The sequence below is a fragment of the Nerophis lumbriciformis genome, linkage group LG07 (assembly GCF_033978685.3).
Source record: "Nerophis lumbriciformis linkage group LG07, RoL_Nlum_v2.1, whole genome shotgun sequence".
Taxonomy (NCBI): Eukaryota; Metazoa; Chordata; class Actinopteri; order Syngnathiformes; family Syngnathidae; genus Nerophis; species Nerophis lumbriciformis.
In genome coordinates this window covers 6,175,001-6,193,170 of record NC_084554.2, presented here as the reverse complement: position 1 = coordinate 6,193,170, position 18,170 = coordinate 6,175,001, and the positions used below count along the sequence as shown (strand labels likewise).

Genomic DNA, 18,170 nt, shown 5'->3' with positions numbered 1-18,170 from the left:
AAAACACATAAAATCTGCTTAGTGAGAAGAATGATCTTATCAGACAGAAAATAAGCAAATATCACCCTTATTTGAGATATTTCATCTTACTTAGATGTCAGTTTTTGCAGTGCACCCCCTGGTGGCGCTATTGCTGAAAAGTGGCAGCAGTCAACTGACAAGAAGTCTTCTACAAGCGCCCCTTGTGGCCACGTCAGGTAAATGCCTGCGTGGCTTTTCTGGGAAATCACCTGACCTGACAAGCACAACAGGTGTGACAAGTTTGCCGCCAAACTTCCATTTGCGGCCCGCAGGTCATTTTTTAACGGCCCCACGGCACATTTTAAAAATAAGGGTGAAAAAAATGAAAAACATAAAAAGTGGTATAAAAGAGCAAACAGGTGAAATGTAACGAGAACATGTTGCAATGTTTACTCTAATAACACAAAGCTGCCATGCAGGCTGTTTCTTTCTTTAAAAAAATAATAGTGAATCAAAATCAATGTCATTATGAATTATTGACCTATTCAAGGCTCCAATTACATCACATTAAATATTCCACTTTGAGATATTTTTTGGGGTAAATGTTGCATATTTTGTGTTTGCCATATAAAAAACTGAGCTGTTTTTTTTTTTTTAAAGAAGGGCCTAAAACGAACAAACAAAAAATATATACAACAATAAAACGTATAATTGACGGATAGATCTGAAGTTGATCTCGAGACTATTGTGTTAAATGTAAACAGTAAAAAAATGTATAATTTGTTTTGTAACACTTTAATGAGTAGGACACTTTTGGATCCCCAATCATTTTAGTGTGATTTGTTTTTAAGTGTCATTGCTCAAAAAATAATAATGAATTCAAATCAATGGTGTTATTGACCTTTTTAAGGCTCCAATTATTATATAATCTCAAATATTCCACTTAAAAATATTGCATATTTTGTGTTTTTTCCATAAAAAAACATGGTTTTCTTTGACAAAAAGAGCATACAACTTAAATCTTTAAAAACTTTATATTGACAGATAGACCTAATGTTGATCTAGAGATTTAAAACTTGAATAATAATACAAATAATAATACTGAATAATGACACATTTTTGATATTTTTTTGACCAAAACCCTTTGGGGTCCCCGGGATCAAGCCCGAGTGGAGGCCTAAATGTATATTTTTTATACATATATTGTATTGGTTTTTAAAATAAATGGCCCCCGCTTGCTTTGATTTTTCAGTGTGTGGCCCTCAGTGGAAAAAGTTTGGACACCCCTGCTTTACATGGACTGGCACCTCAGTATATCTCGGACCTCATCCACATTTACACTCCTGCGCGCGCTCTGAGGTCCGAGAGCCAGCTCCAGCTCGTGGTGCCCAAGACCAGACTTAAAACCAGGGGAGACAGGGCCTTCTCTGTGGTCGGCCCTAAGCTCTGGAACACTCTGCCCCTCCATGTTCAAACTGCTCCCACAGTGGACTGTTTTAAGTCTCGTCTTAAGACCCACTTTTATTCTCTGGCTTTTAACACTACGTGAGTTGTGTGGTCCTCTGTTGTCCTCTGTGTTTTTAAAACGTTGATTTCTATTTACTGTTTTAATTAGTTTTACCCTTTAAAATCGTTTTTAATCATATTTATTTTGTATTTTTTACAGTTTTAATTTAATTTTTCCAAGTTTCGCATCTTTTTCAGATTCAAATCTGTTTTGTTTTTTTCCAGGTTCCCACATTGGCCCTTTTTTTTCTTCTTTTTTTTCTTTTTTACATAATATTGGATATAGAGAACATTCAAACACTCCATTTGAATATAAAATATTTAATTCAATGATTTGGTGCTTTTTCAAACAGTCAAAATGATGTACAAAGAAAACTAAGCAAAAAGGTACAACAATTATTCACAAAAATGAAGATAAATATAACCTCAGAGAAAAATGTCATCTAAAAAAAATTGCGATTCTGATGTTGACAAGACTTTATTCAGCCCTTCAAAAACAATGAAAACATATTTTTCAATACAAAAATAAAGTTATAGACATTATAAAACCATTCTATGTGTGACATTAATGACTTAGTATATTAATCAATGAATTAATCTCTGCCTTCTTTTTATTCTGTCCTAATTTTTATTCACACGTTCATGCACATATAAACACATTTTATTCTTACCTGTTCAGTGTATTGGTATCTATATTATTACAATTCGGCTAAATTCTTTAAATTAGGGAAACAATAATAAATATTGATTTCACAGTACAGCATGGGGATATGTGACCACCTTAAGGAGGATTTACAGTAAAAACATACATATACAATTATTTCCAATATTTTAGAGTCATTCTTACCAATACACTATTTGTTTGTGTACATTGAAATGATTCTGATCCTCATCTAATGACAGCTACAAGCAATTATTTTGTTGCTGAAAACCGGAACCTATTAGTAGACTTCCTGTACTCTGCTGATGGTAATTCACGTTCTGTATATTGCTCTGCAAAATATTATATATTACACTAAAGCTAACGTGAGATTTATTGTAAGATACACAGTTATGTAATAGCAGTTGAAATGCTACATTGTGGAATTTTCGTTTTGAATTGGTTGTTGCTCACGTCAGATGTATTACTATTTTGCATTGAAGTCGATATTATTTCCCCCTGTAGACATCGAAATCAGCAGAGGTGTTAACCACATATTGTGTGTATGTGCGTTCTGATCACTCATTGCAGGTAATAATTGTTGCACTTTGTGCGTTTTACGTGTCAAGACGTTCATATTTAAATTTCTTTGTTCGCCATTTTAACATGCGAACAACGTGGTCTGTCATATTCGCTAGTCACCACTAGAGGGTGCTAAAAGTCCATTTAGTTATTTGTGTCATGTATTGTATTTTGTATTTTTTTATTTTCTATTTCATAAATAGTTAAAAAAGGATGATGTTGGTTAAAAACCAAGTTTAAAAATATGTTTTATTGAATTAATTGTAATACCAGTAAAGATAAAAGCAAGTTAAAACCACTATACGATCACACACGAAAAAAGTATACTGTTAAAAACCATTGTATTAAGTCACATCTGTAATTGCATTTCATGTAATTGTAAAAATATGAAAATGTTATGTACTTGAGCAGACTTCCTGTACTCTGCTAATGACTTCGAAATCAACAGAGGTGTTAACCACATATTGTGTGTATGTGCGTTCTGATCACTCATTGCAGCTACCAGTAAAGAACCACATCACCCAATCCAGCCTGTGTGTGGGTTCTTGGTGGGACGGGTACACAGCAGTTACATATATATGCTTTTATTATTAAATCAACATAAAAAACACAAGATACACTTACAATTAGTGCACCAACACAAAAAACCTCCCTCCCCCATTCACACTCATTCACACAAAAGGGTTGTTTCTTTCTGTTATTAATATTGTGGTTCCTACATTATATATCAATACAGTCTGCAAGAGATACAGTCCGTAAGCACACATGATTGTATTTTTTTATGACAAAAAAAAAAAAATGAAGGATAATAAATGATACAGAGGGAGGTCTCTAACAGCCTACAATGAAGAGAGCTTGGCCATGGCAGAATTCAAGCTGCAGGGCAAGGAGTTTGAAGTGCCTTAATGAACTTATATGGTGAATATCTTGGAGAAAGCACACTGTCAGAAAGTGTTTTAGTCTTATCTTATTCTGACGCAGTTTTGAGATGTTAGATTTCCTGTGCTCTTAATTTGGCGATCTAGTCTGAGACGTCATTTCTTGTTTGTAGCGTTTCTGCGTAATATGGGCTCTTGTGTAAACAGCATTGTGTGCGTTCCTGACTAAAATGTAAGTATACGTAGAATATAGCACGGTTATTAATGCTAAAATGCCTATAATGTGTTAGATGTAGCCTTAAACGAGTGTTTGTTCGCAACAATGTTTCTGCTTGACGACATAATTCGCCAGCTCAACTTTCGCCCTGTTAATACTTCTTGTTTGTTACACAGTAGTTACCGTATCCTACCACGAGAGGGCGACACAGACCACGTTTAAATCACTGTCTAAATCAACAGTGCTTATTCTCCATTCATCTCTTATGGACTGCTTTAATTGTCCATGTACATTTGTTTGTATATTTGTTTTATAACACATTGTAGAGTATATTATATTATATATAATATTATACATATCCTGTTGTATTATTGCATATTATATTGCCTAAATGTATCCTAATCATTATTTGTATGTGTTCCCTTTAGACCACACACACACCCCACACACACCTATACTACAATTGTTCAACTTCATCATTAAAGAGTGCCTGAAAGCCTCTCTGTGCCCTACTCTCTGACCGGAGTCCTTGTCCTAAGAAGATATCAGACCAGCATTCCGCATCCAGAGTAACCTACTCTATCACACACACCATCACTTGAAGTAAATAGTAGTATTTCAGTTTGAGCACATCATTAAATAGTTAGTTTGACATTTGCATGTAGACTGGAGTAGTTCAGGCAATACATGGGCAATAAGATGGGATGTTGCTATGTGACAGGAAGGAGGAATATAAAACCGCTTCGGCTTCTCCAGGTTAGGAGTGCCACATTTGTTGGACTTGACCTCCTCCAGGAACTGCAGTTCTGTATGACCACGCTCGCTTGTAATAAAGCAACTTTTTGTTAAGTCAAGCGTCTCTGACGTCATTTTTGATCCAGCCGCACTGCCGTGTCGCCCTTCTGTCCGGACCAGGATGACAAGACCAGAAATACACGTCAAGTTCAAATTGTTTAGTGCAGTGGTTCTTAACCTTGTTGGAGGTACCGAACCCCACCACTTTCATACGCGCATTCACCCAACCCTTCTTTAGTGAAAAATAAAATGTTTTTTGTTTTTCAAATTCAAGACAAAGTTATATGTTTTTGGTAACACTTTAGTATGGGGAACATATTCTAAGTAACAAAGATTTAATTTAGAGTTTTTTGGACACTAGGGGAACATATTCTAAGTAATAAAAACTTAATTTAGAGGTATTTGGTTAGGGTTAGGGCGAGAGGGGAGTGTGGGGGGGCGGGGCTTGGTGGTAGCGGGGTTGTATATTGTAGCGTCCCGGAAGAGTTAGTGCTGCAAGGGGTTCTGGGTATTTGTTCTGTTGTGTTTATGTTATGTTACGGTGCGGATGTTCTCCCGAAAGTTTGTCATTCTTGTTTGGTGTGGGTTCACAGTGTGGCGCATATTTGTAACAGTGTTAAAGTTGTTTATACGGCCACCCTCAGTGTGACCTCCATGGCTGTTGACCATTGCATTCACTTAAGTGTATGTAGAAGCCGCAAATATTGTGTGACTAAGCCGGCACGCTGTTTGTTTGGAGGAACAGCGGACGTGAAGACAGGATGTAGAGAACGCTAAAGGCAGTGCCTTTAAGGCACGCCCCCAATATTGTTGTCCGGGTGGAAATCGGGAGAAATTCGGGAGAATGGTCGTCCCGGGAGATTTACGGGAGGGGCACTGAAATTCGGGAGTCTCCCGGGAAAATCGGGAGGGTTGGCAAGAATGGGTTAGGGTCAGGGTTAGAGGGTTAGGGTTATAATAAGGCCATGCCAAATAAGGCGTTAATAAGTACTTAATAATGACTAGTTAAGAGCCAATATGTTACTAATTTGCATGTTAATAAGCAACTAATTAATGGTGAATATGTTCCCCATACTAAAGTGTTACCATGTTTTTTTTACTGGTGCATAAAATGAAGCGTGCATGAACATCACCTTGTTCAAAGAACAAAACCAACACAGTGCATAAACTCACAACAAATGACACACCTGCAAATCAGTCAGCTGTTGCCGTATCCGTAATACGCCGATAGGGAGAAGTTTGTATTTACACGATGAGTCGGGTGTGTCTTGACCTCCGCCGAACCCCTAGGGTTCCATGGAACCCAGGTTAAGAACCACTGGTTTAGTGATTGACAATAAGATAACAAGAAATGTGTTTTTTAAATATGGCCACTCCTCCACCTTTTCCAGGACGATGGCATGGGAAGACATTATATGCATTAATAGCAACGTCCTTGTCAGAGACTGCTTTACTTAGCCACCTTAAGATAAGATAAGGAAGTCTGCATTTTCTTGCTGGAATCCAGATTTTGACTAAGTCTAATTTTGGCAGGAGACTCCTATTATTGAAATGGAGGCCTGACCCGGCTCTAAATTCATCAGCAGTACTGATGTTATTGAAACTGGGTCCTGGATTTGGTTGCACATTGCCTGATAGCAGAAGTAAAAGCAGTATCAAGATTTTCTGTTTCATTTTGTGAGATAACCCAATGAAAACATTCTTTGGCGGAATTTGCGGCCCGCAGCTAATCTTTTAACGGCCCACGACACATTCTACAAATACTATATAAAAAAAACCTAAGTAGTGTAATAAAAGAGGTGAAAACAGGTGAAATGTAACAAAGAAAAGTTGCATTGTTGATTGTAATAAAGCTGCCATGCAGGTTGTTTTCTCTTTAAAGCTGTCATTGCTCAAAAATAATAATGAATCAAACTCAATGTTATTATCAATTATTTAAACTATTCAAGGCTCCAATTACACTGTAAAAACTGTTGCCTAGATCTAACTCAATAAAAATAAGGCAACATTTTCCAAGCAATTCTTGTTAGTTTAGTCAACTAATTGGTATTTTGAGTAAGTAGAACTTAATAATATGCATTTCGATTTATGCAAAAAGATTAAGTTGCGTTTACAGAAAAAGCCAAGAAATGGAGTAAAATCAATGTAAAAAAAACATCACAAGACTTAATTTAAAAAAGTAACTTTTGTACTCATTTTTATTAATTTTGACCAACTTACCCTCTCCTTGTTTGGAAAATGGAAACTGCTTAAAATAATTACTTAGAATAATAATAAAAAAAATCAAGACACATCAAATTCCAACCTTTATTAAATCATTACCATATAAAAACAGTGGCAATGAGCTGGACAGTATGAACAGTCAACATCCATATTTAGTGCATAGAATGCATGACCTCAACTTTTTAAAGTGCTGTATAGAACACCTTCACAGTAGTTTTCTTTTTTTTAACCGTATACATATTAAAACGTTTTCACAAGCCATATCCAAACCGTGTCAATAAGCTGGACAGTATTAACAGTCAAGAACATCAGTATTTAGTGCATAAAAGAATGCATGACCTCAGCATCTCAAGTTTTACTTAGAACATTCACAGGATAGTTTCTTGCTAAAACAATTTAACATTAAGATTATCTGTACTTCTGTAACAATTCACAAGCAGAACACCTTCACCATAGTGTCTTTCAGTGTGTATATTTTGAAACATTTGAACTTAAACAACTCACAGATCCCTCCTTCTGACCAGCTGGAGCTTCACAGTGGGGCAATTTAGTGTGTATAAAACATAAAACAACTTCATTTACACACCAGAAACGATGACCTGGAGCTTTGTATAAAACCTGAAGAGGACAAACCGTTACAACATTCTGAAGAATTCCACTCAATGAACAATGTATAATGATTTTGAACAGACAAGAAAATAGCTGTTCTAAAGTGCAAGCTGACAGTCATGGCTCACTGCCTAAGCTAGAAGCTTGTTTTTGAGAGTCATGAATTTGGGGGTTGGTTTTGGGCGCAGTGTGTCGAGTCCCACAAAAAGTCTTTGAAACACCTCAAATGTTTTGGAAAGTTTGGATGGATACTCAAGATTAAGTGCATACGTCAACCCCAGAGGTAGGCAGCAGACTTTGGCCAGGTTTCCAAGATGAATAAGGACTGGTACTCCCTCAATGATGATTCCTACTGCATTTGGCTCACGACAGATGTAGATGCTCATATTCTTCATTTCCAGGTCCTCATGAACAGTGGTCTCTGCACTTCCCTTTGAGATACAAAAACAGTAATTAAAAAAAAAAAAAACATCTAATTTTATATTTATTATAAGTTGTGTGATTTAATTCAGATAATGATTACTTTTGTGAAGACCATTTTGAAAACTTTTGAATTCTAATTTGAGATCTTGTACATTAAACTTGGTACAATAGATGCATTTCCAGCCACATGTTTTTTATTGGCATTTCTAATTTGCATATAAAAAAACCCTGAATAGAACCACCAGAAATTAAAACAAACAAACAAACAGTAATATGTTATTGATATATATATAGGGTAAATGTTTTAATGCTTGTTTAAGGGGAGTATTTTTTGTTTGCATTGTTTTTTTTAGGGCAAACAGAAACACAAGACAGAAAGGCATCACTATGTGGTGCTATGCTAATTGGCTATCCTGGGGCTCCTGCCAACTAGCTGCATGCTGGACCTCCACCTGACAACTGCTGGTTCAGTCAGTTCACATAAAAGTAAACCCAATTTAAGCTTGTACATCAGACTGATCCAAACCTGCTTTTAAACAATACTTACACAGTAGTCAGAGATTAGCTCCTGTCCACTCTCTCCCATGTAGTCTCCGTGGCATCTCAGAGTCACATCTCTCTTCATCACTGCAGAGGCACTTGGGTCCTAGAGTTAATAGAAGAAGAATAAATACAGTGAATGAATTTTGTTGGCAATTTTACTCCAAATCTGTGATACCGTTATTAGAGCATGATTCAGTTTCAAACTTTTAAACCACTTTGAACCCACCTGTATCAGTTCCATCAACAAGTTCTTGATGCGCTGACCAGTCACTCCTTTTGCACTGAAGAGCTCCAGGAGTTTTGGAGTGTACCTGTCCAGTTGGGACATAAATGTTGATTCCAGTGGAACAGCTGTGCACCTTCAGAACTCTTCATTAAAGGGGAACATTATCACAATTTCAGAATGGTTAATACCATTAAAAATCAGTTCCCAGTGGCTTATTTTATTTTTCGAAGTTTTTTTCAAAATTTTACCCATCACGCAATATCCCTAAAAAAAGCTTCAAAGTGCCTGATTTTAACCATCGTTATATACACCCGTCCATTTTCCTGTGACGTCACATAGTGATGCCAACACAAACAAACATGGCGCATAGAACAGCAAGCTATAGCGACATTAGCTCGGATTCAGACTCGGATTTCAGCGGCTTAAGCGATTCAACAGATTACGCATGTATTGAAACGGATGGTTGTAGTGTGGAGGCAGGTAGCGAAAACGAAATTGAAGAAGAAACTGAAGCTATTGAGCCATACCGGTTTGAACCGTATGCAAGCGAAGCCGACGAAAACGACACGACAGCCAGCGACACGGGAGAAAGCGAGGACGAATTCGGCGATCGCCTTCTAACCAACGATTGGTATGTGTTTGTTTGGCATTAAAGGAAACTAACAACTATGAACTAGGTTTACAGCATATGAAATACATTTGGCAACAACATGCACTTTGAGAGTGAAGACAGCCCATTTTTCATCAATTAATATATTCTGTAGACATACCCTCATCCGCGCTCTTTTCCTGAAAGCTGATCTGTCCAGTTTTGGAGTTGATGTCAGCAGGCCAGGGAAGCTAGGGTCGATATTCTTCTCTTATATAAATAAATGATAAATGGGTTGTACTTGTATAGCGCTTTTCTACCTTCAATGTACTCAAAGCGCTCTTGATCATCTTCGGTGGCATAAGGGACGGTGTGAGCCAAGACATCCAGGGGGTTTAGCTCGCTCGTCTGCGGGAACAAACTGCCGCCATTGCTTGCCGTGCTACCGAGGTCCTTTGTCCCTGAATTGCTCACACACTCCGGCAGATTCAATGGGGGTCTGGCGGCAGATTTCTTTGACTTTATCGTTTGGAAATGCATCTGCTTTGAGTGTCGCAGGATATCCACACATTCTTGCCATCTCTGTCGTAGCATAGCTTTCGTCGGTAAAGTGTGCAGAACAAACGTCCAATTTCTTGCCACTTTCGCATCTTTGGGCCACTGGTGCAACTTGAATCCGTCCCTGTTCGTGTTGTTACACCCTCCGACAACACACCGACGAGGCATGATGTCTCCAAGGTACGGAAAACAGTCGAAAAAACGGAAAATAACAGAGCTGATTTGACTCGGTGTTTGAGAAAATGGCGGATTGCTTCCCGATGTGACGTCATCGCTCCGAGAGCGAATAATAAAAAGGCGTTTAATTCACCCATTTAGAAATATACGGTCTTTTTTCTGCAACATCAAGGTATATATTGACGCTTACATAGGTCTGGTGATAATGTTCCCCTTTAATCTGTAAGACAGCAAATGTTGACCGTTACTGATATTAAGGGTTTTAGTATACATTTTCAGGCAAAAAGTGAGTCTAGTATGTCATGTCCAAGTCACAATGGAAACTTGGTCAGGAAAAATAGAATGATAAATCATTTACCTGGAATGGTTCGAAGAGGGCAGGCCATCTTTCCTTAAATTCTGCCACCCCAGGAGACTTGGCAACCACTTCCTGTCGTCTCCAATTGTATACGTTCTGGCCATCATATCATTGGTGCTCCTGGCACAGTCCTTTTACACAGGGGGCAGGTGAATGAAGGACTTACTTGAGGTGAGTTGAGGAATTTGACTCCTGGGTGGTATCTTGACAGATGAGAGCGAAAGGAAGTCCAGCATTTAAAAGAGCATGGGCAACCTACATGAATGCAAGGCAAGGCATGGCTGTGTCCAAAGGTCCCATGGTGCAGTCTGTAATGCTTTGAAAAATAACTCTTGGTTGGTACAACAGTGCTGCACAATTTACAGGTCCATCCCATCTGTCATTGTAGAGAGAGAGGAAAAAAGACAAGTTATGGTTCATGTCTAACCTCTTGGATATATAAGCCTGATGAGAGCCCTTTATATCTGGGTTTTTTTTTACACCCTAATATACTCAATTGCAGTGTTTCCTCTAGATTTTTCTGTAGCCGCAGTGGTCTAAGTTGGTAACCTAGCAACAGTAGGGGGGCCTCGAGTAAGAACATACCTTTACTGTATGCGGCTGGTCCGTGGTAGCCCAGTATTGAGACGTGAGTAGGAGCAGTTTTTAGCAAATAATAAAAATAATTGCCAACAACCCCGATAATAACCCTGACATGACTTTGAATTCTCTACAATTATAAACTTTGCCCTCCGTGTCAAGTCACTTTCCGTAATGAGCCAATTATCAGTTGAGGTATAGTTGAAGCTGCCCAATAATAAGTATATGCCCAATTGTTTGTCCATAATGTAAATAGCACTGCACATATGTACCTCAGTGAAGTCAGATGACCCGTGGTCAGACAAACGACAATATTTAGAGTAAGAACATAAAAATAAAGAAAAACCTTGGGTATTTCTTCAAGAGTTTAAAATGATGCAAAAAACTGCAATGTAAAATGATTTTTTATTGTTTACAAATTTTTTGTTCCAAACATTGTTAAAGTACAATAATTTAACAGTATTATATATTAATTAATATTTTTTGCACGTTACCACGAAGACAGAAGTTCCCAGCAGCGGCCCTAACACTCCGCCTGGAATTTTTCGAAGCCTGCTGGTGTTTGACATAAGTCCCTGGGAAAGATAAAGACAAATGTCATTCAGTGACACCACCATTTTCAGGAGATTTGGATTCTATCGATCGCTGTCAATGACGTAAGAGGAAATGACATAAGTAAGAGGAAATGACGTAAGAGGAAATGACCCCAGGAGTTAAGGTTTTTGTAGGGGGAATAAATTTGGCGTGACAGCTGCAACTAACGATTCATTTCATAATCGATTAATCTGTCGATTATTACTTCGATTAATACTCGGATAAAAGAGACAAACTACATTTCTATCCTTTCCGGTATTTTATTGAAACAAACCAGCATACTGGCACCATGTTCTGGACATTGGGGGTGCAGCATACAGCAATAACAACACAGAAATGTAACTCATCAGATCAGAACTGAATGAAATATTGTACACGTTTCTGTTGTGAATAATAAAGGATTCATTTTAGGCTGCCTCTGAATAATAGCATGAAATATTCCAGCACCTTCATAACGTTTAGTTATACTAAAGCAGGGGTGGGCAATTCATTTTTACCGGGGGCCGCATGAGCAACCCGAGCACTGCTGGAGGGCCACACCGACAATATTTCAATTAAATTTTGCTCAAATTATTTTTGATATACCGTAAGATAAATAATAATATTTTCATTTAACCTAACGTATCTTTATACAAAAGCAGATGGCTTTTGATGGTTTTATTTTTAACACTTTCTTACACAACACTTCCTGGTGTATATTACAATCCAAAAATGTCAATTTCTGTCACTTTATCCTGCATCCTCTTTGTTGTGAACGTATCACACCTGTAAGGTGATTGATGAAGAAGGAGGAAGCGTTGCTGTTGTGGAAATGATGAGTGAGAATGGACGTGCGTGTGGAAAGAACGAGATAAGTTGAGCTGTGTTAGTATAGGTTGCTCAATAAAAGTTTAAAAAGAGCGTCAGACTTGGTGTGCACTTCTTCTGGACGCTACAATTGGTGTCAGAAGTGGGATGAAATGCCTCCCAGTTCGCCTTGCTATCAAACCTGGGAGTCTTCATTGAGGGCAGAATTCCCCCATGCCAAGCAGCGTGCACTGCACCTGTCAACGCTGCCTCTCTCCTTCCACCCTCTCTCTCTCTCTCTGTGTGAATCCCGGACGTGAGCTCGTCGCAGACATCCCCTCCCCTTCAATCTTGACAAAGTCGCCAGGGAACATCGTGGCACGTACCTCCCGATGACGTAGCAGGCTGAGCACACAAGTTTTACTTCTGACACCAATTGTAGCGTCCAGAAGAAGTGCACACCAAGTCTGACGCTCTTTTTAAACTTTTATTAAGCAACCTATACTAACACAGCTCAACTTATCTCGTTCCTTCCACACGCACGTCTATCCTCACTCATTTCCGTAACTCAAGAACACAACATCAACTTCAGCAGGTCGTTACAATATATTCTTTAAACACAGCAACATGTGTACCACAAATTAAGCACACGGCTTTACCTTTCATTTCTGTAATGAAATACTTGGCAGTCCATGTCTTGTTGAAAACACGCCATTCGTCATCAACTTTTCTTTTTTTAGCGTCAAAATAAAAGCAGCACAGTTGCATTGCATGCACGACATTGATGTTTTTTTTTAAATTTATTTTGTAATTTGTGATTTCCGCTGTTCACATTCACTCACAATCACACACGCGCATACGTCCGCACGGAAGTAATACAAATAACGCTTTTCAAAACAAAAGCAGCACCGTCGTATTGCACACTCGAGATAGATACTTTTTTAAATTTATTTTTGTAATTTATGATTGGCCTCACGCGGGCCGGACAGGGACTTACAAAGGGCCGGATGTGGCCCGCGGGCCGCAGAATGCCCAGGTCTGTACTAAAGCGTCACTCAAATCTAAATATATTTATATAGCTTTACATTGATCCATTATGAAACCAACCTGAGATATTTCTGGCCGTTACGTTTATTTCCAAATTGCTAACCTTGCGTTTTCTCTCTCAAAACGGAGTCAAATGTGCCGGAGACACATTATCAGCCCCGCGTTGCAACAAAGGCATAACGTTAACGTTACTCCCAAAAAAAGCTGAACTCATGAATGCTTGTTGCCACTATGGACTTAAAAAGTTACGTAGCGTGAGTTCTTCCCTTCATCCATGGCTCCAACATGTTTCCTTTTCAGCTGCTCCTGAAGCAATGTTGTACTTCCGTGCCATTTTGCAGGAAACGCTCTTCTTTGAAGTCTTTAAAGTGAAGTGTTCCCACACTTTTGACGACTTAGGTCGTACACTTTTCTCCATCGAAGCAATAACCTCAAGATGTTTCTCCGCTGAACTATCCGTACTGTTTTCCTGCGCCATTTTTCGAATGTTCCAGCAAAGGAGACGGCGTCGTCACGTGAGCTGCACATGACACATCATTGGCTGGCTTACCTCCACCTCATGAGACGTAGCCTCAGCGCAGTTTTGTACTGTTTTTGTACTTATTTTGATTATTGTTTCTCAGCTGTTTGTAAATGTTGCAGTTTATAAATAAAGGTTTATAAAACAAAAAAACTAAAAATTAAAAATAAGCCACCGCGCATGCGCATAGAATAGTTCCAATGAATCGACGACTAATTAATCGCCAACTATTTAAAACATCGATTAGTTGTTGCAGCCCTACTTTAATGTGGCTGCTTATAAACTGAAGAATAAAATATTAAACTACCACGCAAAGAAAACGCCAACTATAAACTGCACAGCTATAAACAATGTTTGGTTGAAGTTAATGAGCTGTTGGAGGTAAAGAGCACATTCAAAATGGCGGTCGGCGGGAAAAGTAGCAAACTAAATATAACGTTGAAACATGCTTTTGAAAATGTATACATTTCAATCCTGGCAAATACTGACTTTTAACAATATAAATTGTTACTTACATGAGTTCTGTCAAGTGTTTTCCTTGGGCTCCGTGAAGAAACGTGTCTGGGCTTGTTCTTCCACAGCTGCATGCAGGTGGGCGGGTCCTGACGTTTTAGGTCTGATTTAAACCTTAGAACTGAGTTTTGCTAAATCAATTTATGTTGGAAGTCCAATAAAATTAATTTTATCACATAAAAAATAAGTTACGAAAATATTCACACTTTTATATATATATATAAATAAATTGATTTATTGGAATAAATATACTTTTAAAAATAAAGTAAAAAGGACAATACCACTGAAAGAGTTTTTACAGTGTACGTCACTTCAAACATTTGACTTCAAAATATTTTTCCGGGAAAATATTGGATATTTTGTGTTTGCCTTAAAAACAAAAGGTTTTTGACTAAAAGGGCAAAAACAAATAAAAAATGAAGAAGTTGATCACGTACTCGCATGGCTGCTCTAGTTGTGACCCCAAGATGCAGGAGACAGGAGGACGACGTGCAGGTGAGAGTCTTTTAATTTCCACAGGGAGCACAAGGAGGTGCAGCAGGGAAGTGCACAGAAGCATAAGCAGCATACAGCAAACCAGAGTAACCTTTAACAAAACAATCCTTGAGCCCTGACTGGAGGCCGAGGCAGGCATAAATAGAAGCCAGCTGGTTAGTTCAAGTTAAAGTAGCAATGATTGTCACACACACACATTAGGTGTGGTGAGATTATCCTCTGCATTTGACCCATCACCCTCACCCCATGACCAGGTGTGGCCAGGCTGCCAATCAGCGACAGGTGAGGAGGGAAAAGCGCTCAGGGAGACAAACAGGAAGTGGGACCAAAATAAGAGCGCTGACTAGGAGATAAACACAAACGCAAACAGACCATGTGACACCTGACGTGACAGGTCGTCACAGAAACGAGGGATGGATCTGAAGTTTATCGAGAGACTTAAGTGTTGAAAGTAAAAAAATAAATAAATTTTTAAGGCATTTTTTGATTGTCATTGTTCAAAAAATAATGAATTAAAATCAATGATGTTATGAATTATTGACCTATTTAAGATTGCAATTACGTTTAGTAAACATTATTATTTAGTGGTTTTGCCATAACAAAACAGGGTTTTGACAAAAAGGGCATAAAATATTAAAAAAAGAATATGATATGGACAGATGAACCTGAAACTGATCTAGGGATTTAAGTGTTGAATGAAAAAATACAAGATAAATAAAAATGAGCTATTTCTACCATTGTTATGAGCGAGAGCCTTCCTGGTCGCCAAGAAAGCAGTGCGAGGCGAGTGGAGAACAAACGGATTTATTGACAGAGATGTGACACAATGTGATATTGATCATAAGCAGCGGCCATTCAAAGAAAGAAGAAATCCTCGTCATGATGTCAAGGCCATGAAACGTGAGCCCCGAATGATTTTCTAGCCACCAACGTTTGATGTTGAAAGTATTTTAACGGCCAAAGAAGAGTAGATGGAATAGCGTGAGGAGCAGTGGGATGAAGAACAAAGCACATCTCCATGACGTCCCTCAGCGATGGAGACATCTCTCTGTGTTCCAGTGCACAAAGCATCCTGAAGGAAGAAGATGACTCAGCACATTCCCAACAGAAGCAAGTTGAACATCATCTTCACACAAGAACATTTGGAGGTGCAGACTTACTCAGCCTTCAGCCGCCACCCTCTCGGAGAGCTCCACGCCGCCGTGGCGAGCTGCGGGACAAACGCAAACGGTGAAGGAAGAACATCCAGAAGGTGCCTCGTCACTCACATCAGATCTTTGAGGTGTGACTTGGAAACATGAAGAAGCAGAGTGCTGCTCTTCTACTTCCTGACTAGGATACCTTCTTGATGAGTCAGCACACTTGAGGTCTCATTTGGCTGATCCTCATCATGAGGACTCATGACAAACGTGAGATATGCCACACTTTGTATTGCGTGTGCTCACAGGAGGGTCTTTTATTGTGAAGGAGTCAGCTCAAGTTGGGATTTTCAGGCTAAACTTGTAACAAAGGTCCACATCAGACCTCCATGTGGGTGACGCTTCACCACGGCTTTGTTTCTTGCGGCTCAAAGAAAAGATGTTTTACTTACGAGCTGGATCGTACTGTGCTGAAATGAAAGTGAAACAAGGTGAAATGGACTTTTTCCTCACGTGTTTCTATGTGAGAGTGTGCGCTCTGTCTCTGTGGATCTTTGAGTGTTTGGCTGGAAGGCAACTAAAACATGCAGCCCGGATGAAAGCATCAACTCACGGCCTGGACCGAGAAGAAGAAGAAGAAGAAGAAGAAGACGGAGGACATTGGTGTCCCTCACCTTGTCTGTTTCTGTGACGCCTGACCATGACGATGATGATGGCCGCCAGGACGGCCGCCACAGCGACGACCGCCGCCGTGGCAGCGAGGGCGACGCTCCAGTTGGCTGTGGAGAGCAAAAAAGCACAAGTGGAGTGACAAAGCATGAAGAGGAAACCTTCATGACTACTTTGCATGCAGACGTCAAGCGTTGTCATGGTGACATGGATCAATAATGGTGACAGGTGGACTTGTGATGGGAAACATCTCCAACTAAATGTGTCTTTCTCACCTTCATGGCTTGCGTTGCTCAGGATGCTTCTTCTCTCCAGCTTGGTGACCAGGTCCTCCTTGACGCCAGACAGCTGGAACACACATTCGTACTTGCCCTCCACCTCGGCCGTCACCTCCACTTTCAGCTCCACCGACATCTGGAAGGTTCCGTCGTGGTTGGGGAGCAGCTCTCCGTGCTCCACGTCCTCGAAGATCTGCTCGCCGTCTTTCCTCCAAAACAGGTCGGCTAAGTCGGGGTAGAAACCTGTCGCCATGCAGGTGACTGGAGAGGATGGCGTCTTCTGGAGGAGGAACACCTCTGGAAGCTCTGCACAGGAAGTGATGTCACGTGTGAACAGAAGACAACGTGGGGAGAAGGTGTGGATGGAGGTAAAGATGGAGAGAAGGTGTGGATGGAGGTAAAGATGGAGAGAAGGTGTGGAAGGAGGTAAAGATGGAGAGAAGGTGTGGAAGGAGGTAAAGATGGAGAGAAGATGAGAACAGAGGTTAAGATAGAGAGAAGGTGTGGATGGAGGTAGAGATGGAGAGAAGGTGTGGATGGAGGTAAAGATGGAGGGAAGGTGTGGAAGGAGGTAAAGATGGAGAGGAAGGGTGGATGGAGGTAAAGATGGAGAGAAGATGAGAACAGAGGTTAAGATAGAGAGAAGGTGTGGATGGAGGTAGAGATGGAGAGAAGGTGTGGATGGAGGTAAAGATGGAGAGAAGATGAGAACAGAGGTTAAGATAGAGAGAAGGTGTGGATGGAGGTAGAGATGGAGAGAAGGTGTGGATGGAGGTAGAGATAGAGAGAAGGTGTGGATGGAGGTAGAGATGGAGAGAAAGTGTGGATGGAGGTAAAGATGAAGATAAGGTGTGGATGGAAGTAAAGATGGAGAGAAGGTGTGGATGGAGGTAAAGATGGAGGGAAGGTGTGGAAGGAGGTAAAGATGGAGAGGAAGGGTGGATGGAGGTAAAGATGGAGAGAAGATGAGAACAGAGGTTAAGATAGAGAGAAGGTGTGGATGGAGGTAGAGATGGAGAGAAGGTGTGGATGGAGGTAAAGATGGAGAGAAAATGAGAACGGAGGTTAAGATAGAGAGAAGGTGTAGATGGAAGTAAAGATGGAGAGAAGGTGTGGATGGAGGTAAAGATGGAGAGAAGGTGTGGATGGAGGTAAATATGGAGAGAAGGTGTGGATGGAGGTAAATATGGAGAGAAGGTGTGGATGGAGGTAAAGATGGAGAGAAGGTGTGGATGGAGGTAAAGATGGAGAGATGATGTTGATGG

At 39.7% G+C, this 18,170-nt stretch overlaps 1 protein-coding gene across 1 annotated transcript in view; it reads right to left on the bottom strand.

Annotated features, from left to right (window-relative positions):
* Positions 1–15,975: 15,975 nt before the first annotated feature.
* Positions 15,976–18,170, bottom strand: part of LOC133622408 (major histocompatibility complex class I-related gene protein-like) — a 13,139-nt gene continuing 10,944 nt past the window's right edge. Inside the window, exons 2-4 of the mRNA XM_072913577.1 lie at positions 16,903–17,211; positions 16,658–16,737; positions 15,976–16,029 (exon numbers count right to left, since the gene is read on the bottom strand). Of these exons, the coding sequence (XP_072769678.1) occupies positions 15,976–16,029; positions 16,658–16,737; positions 16,903–17,211 (443 nt within the window). The remainder of the gene's footprint in view (positions 16,030–16,657; positions 16,738–16,902; positions 17,212–18,170) is intronic.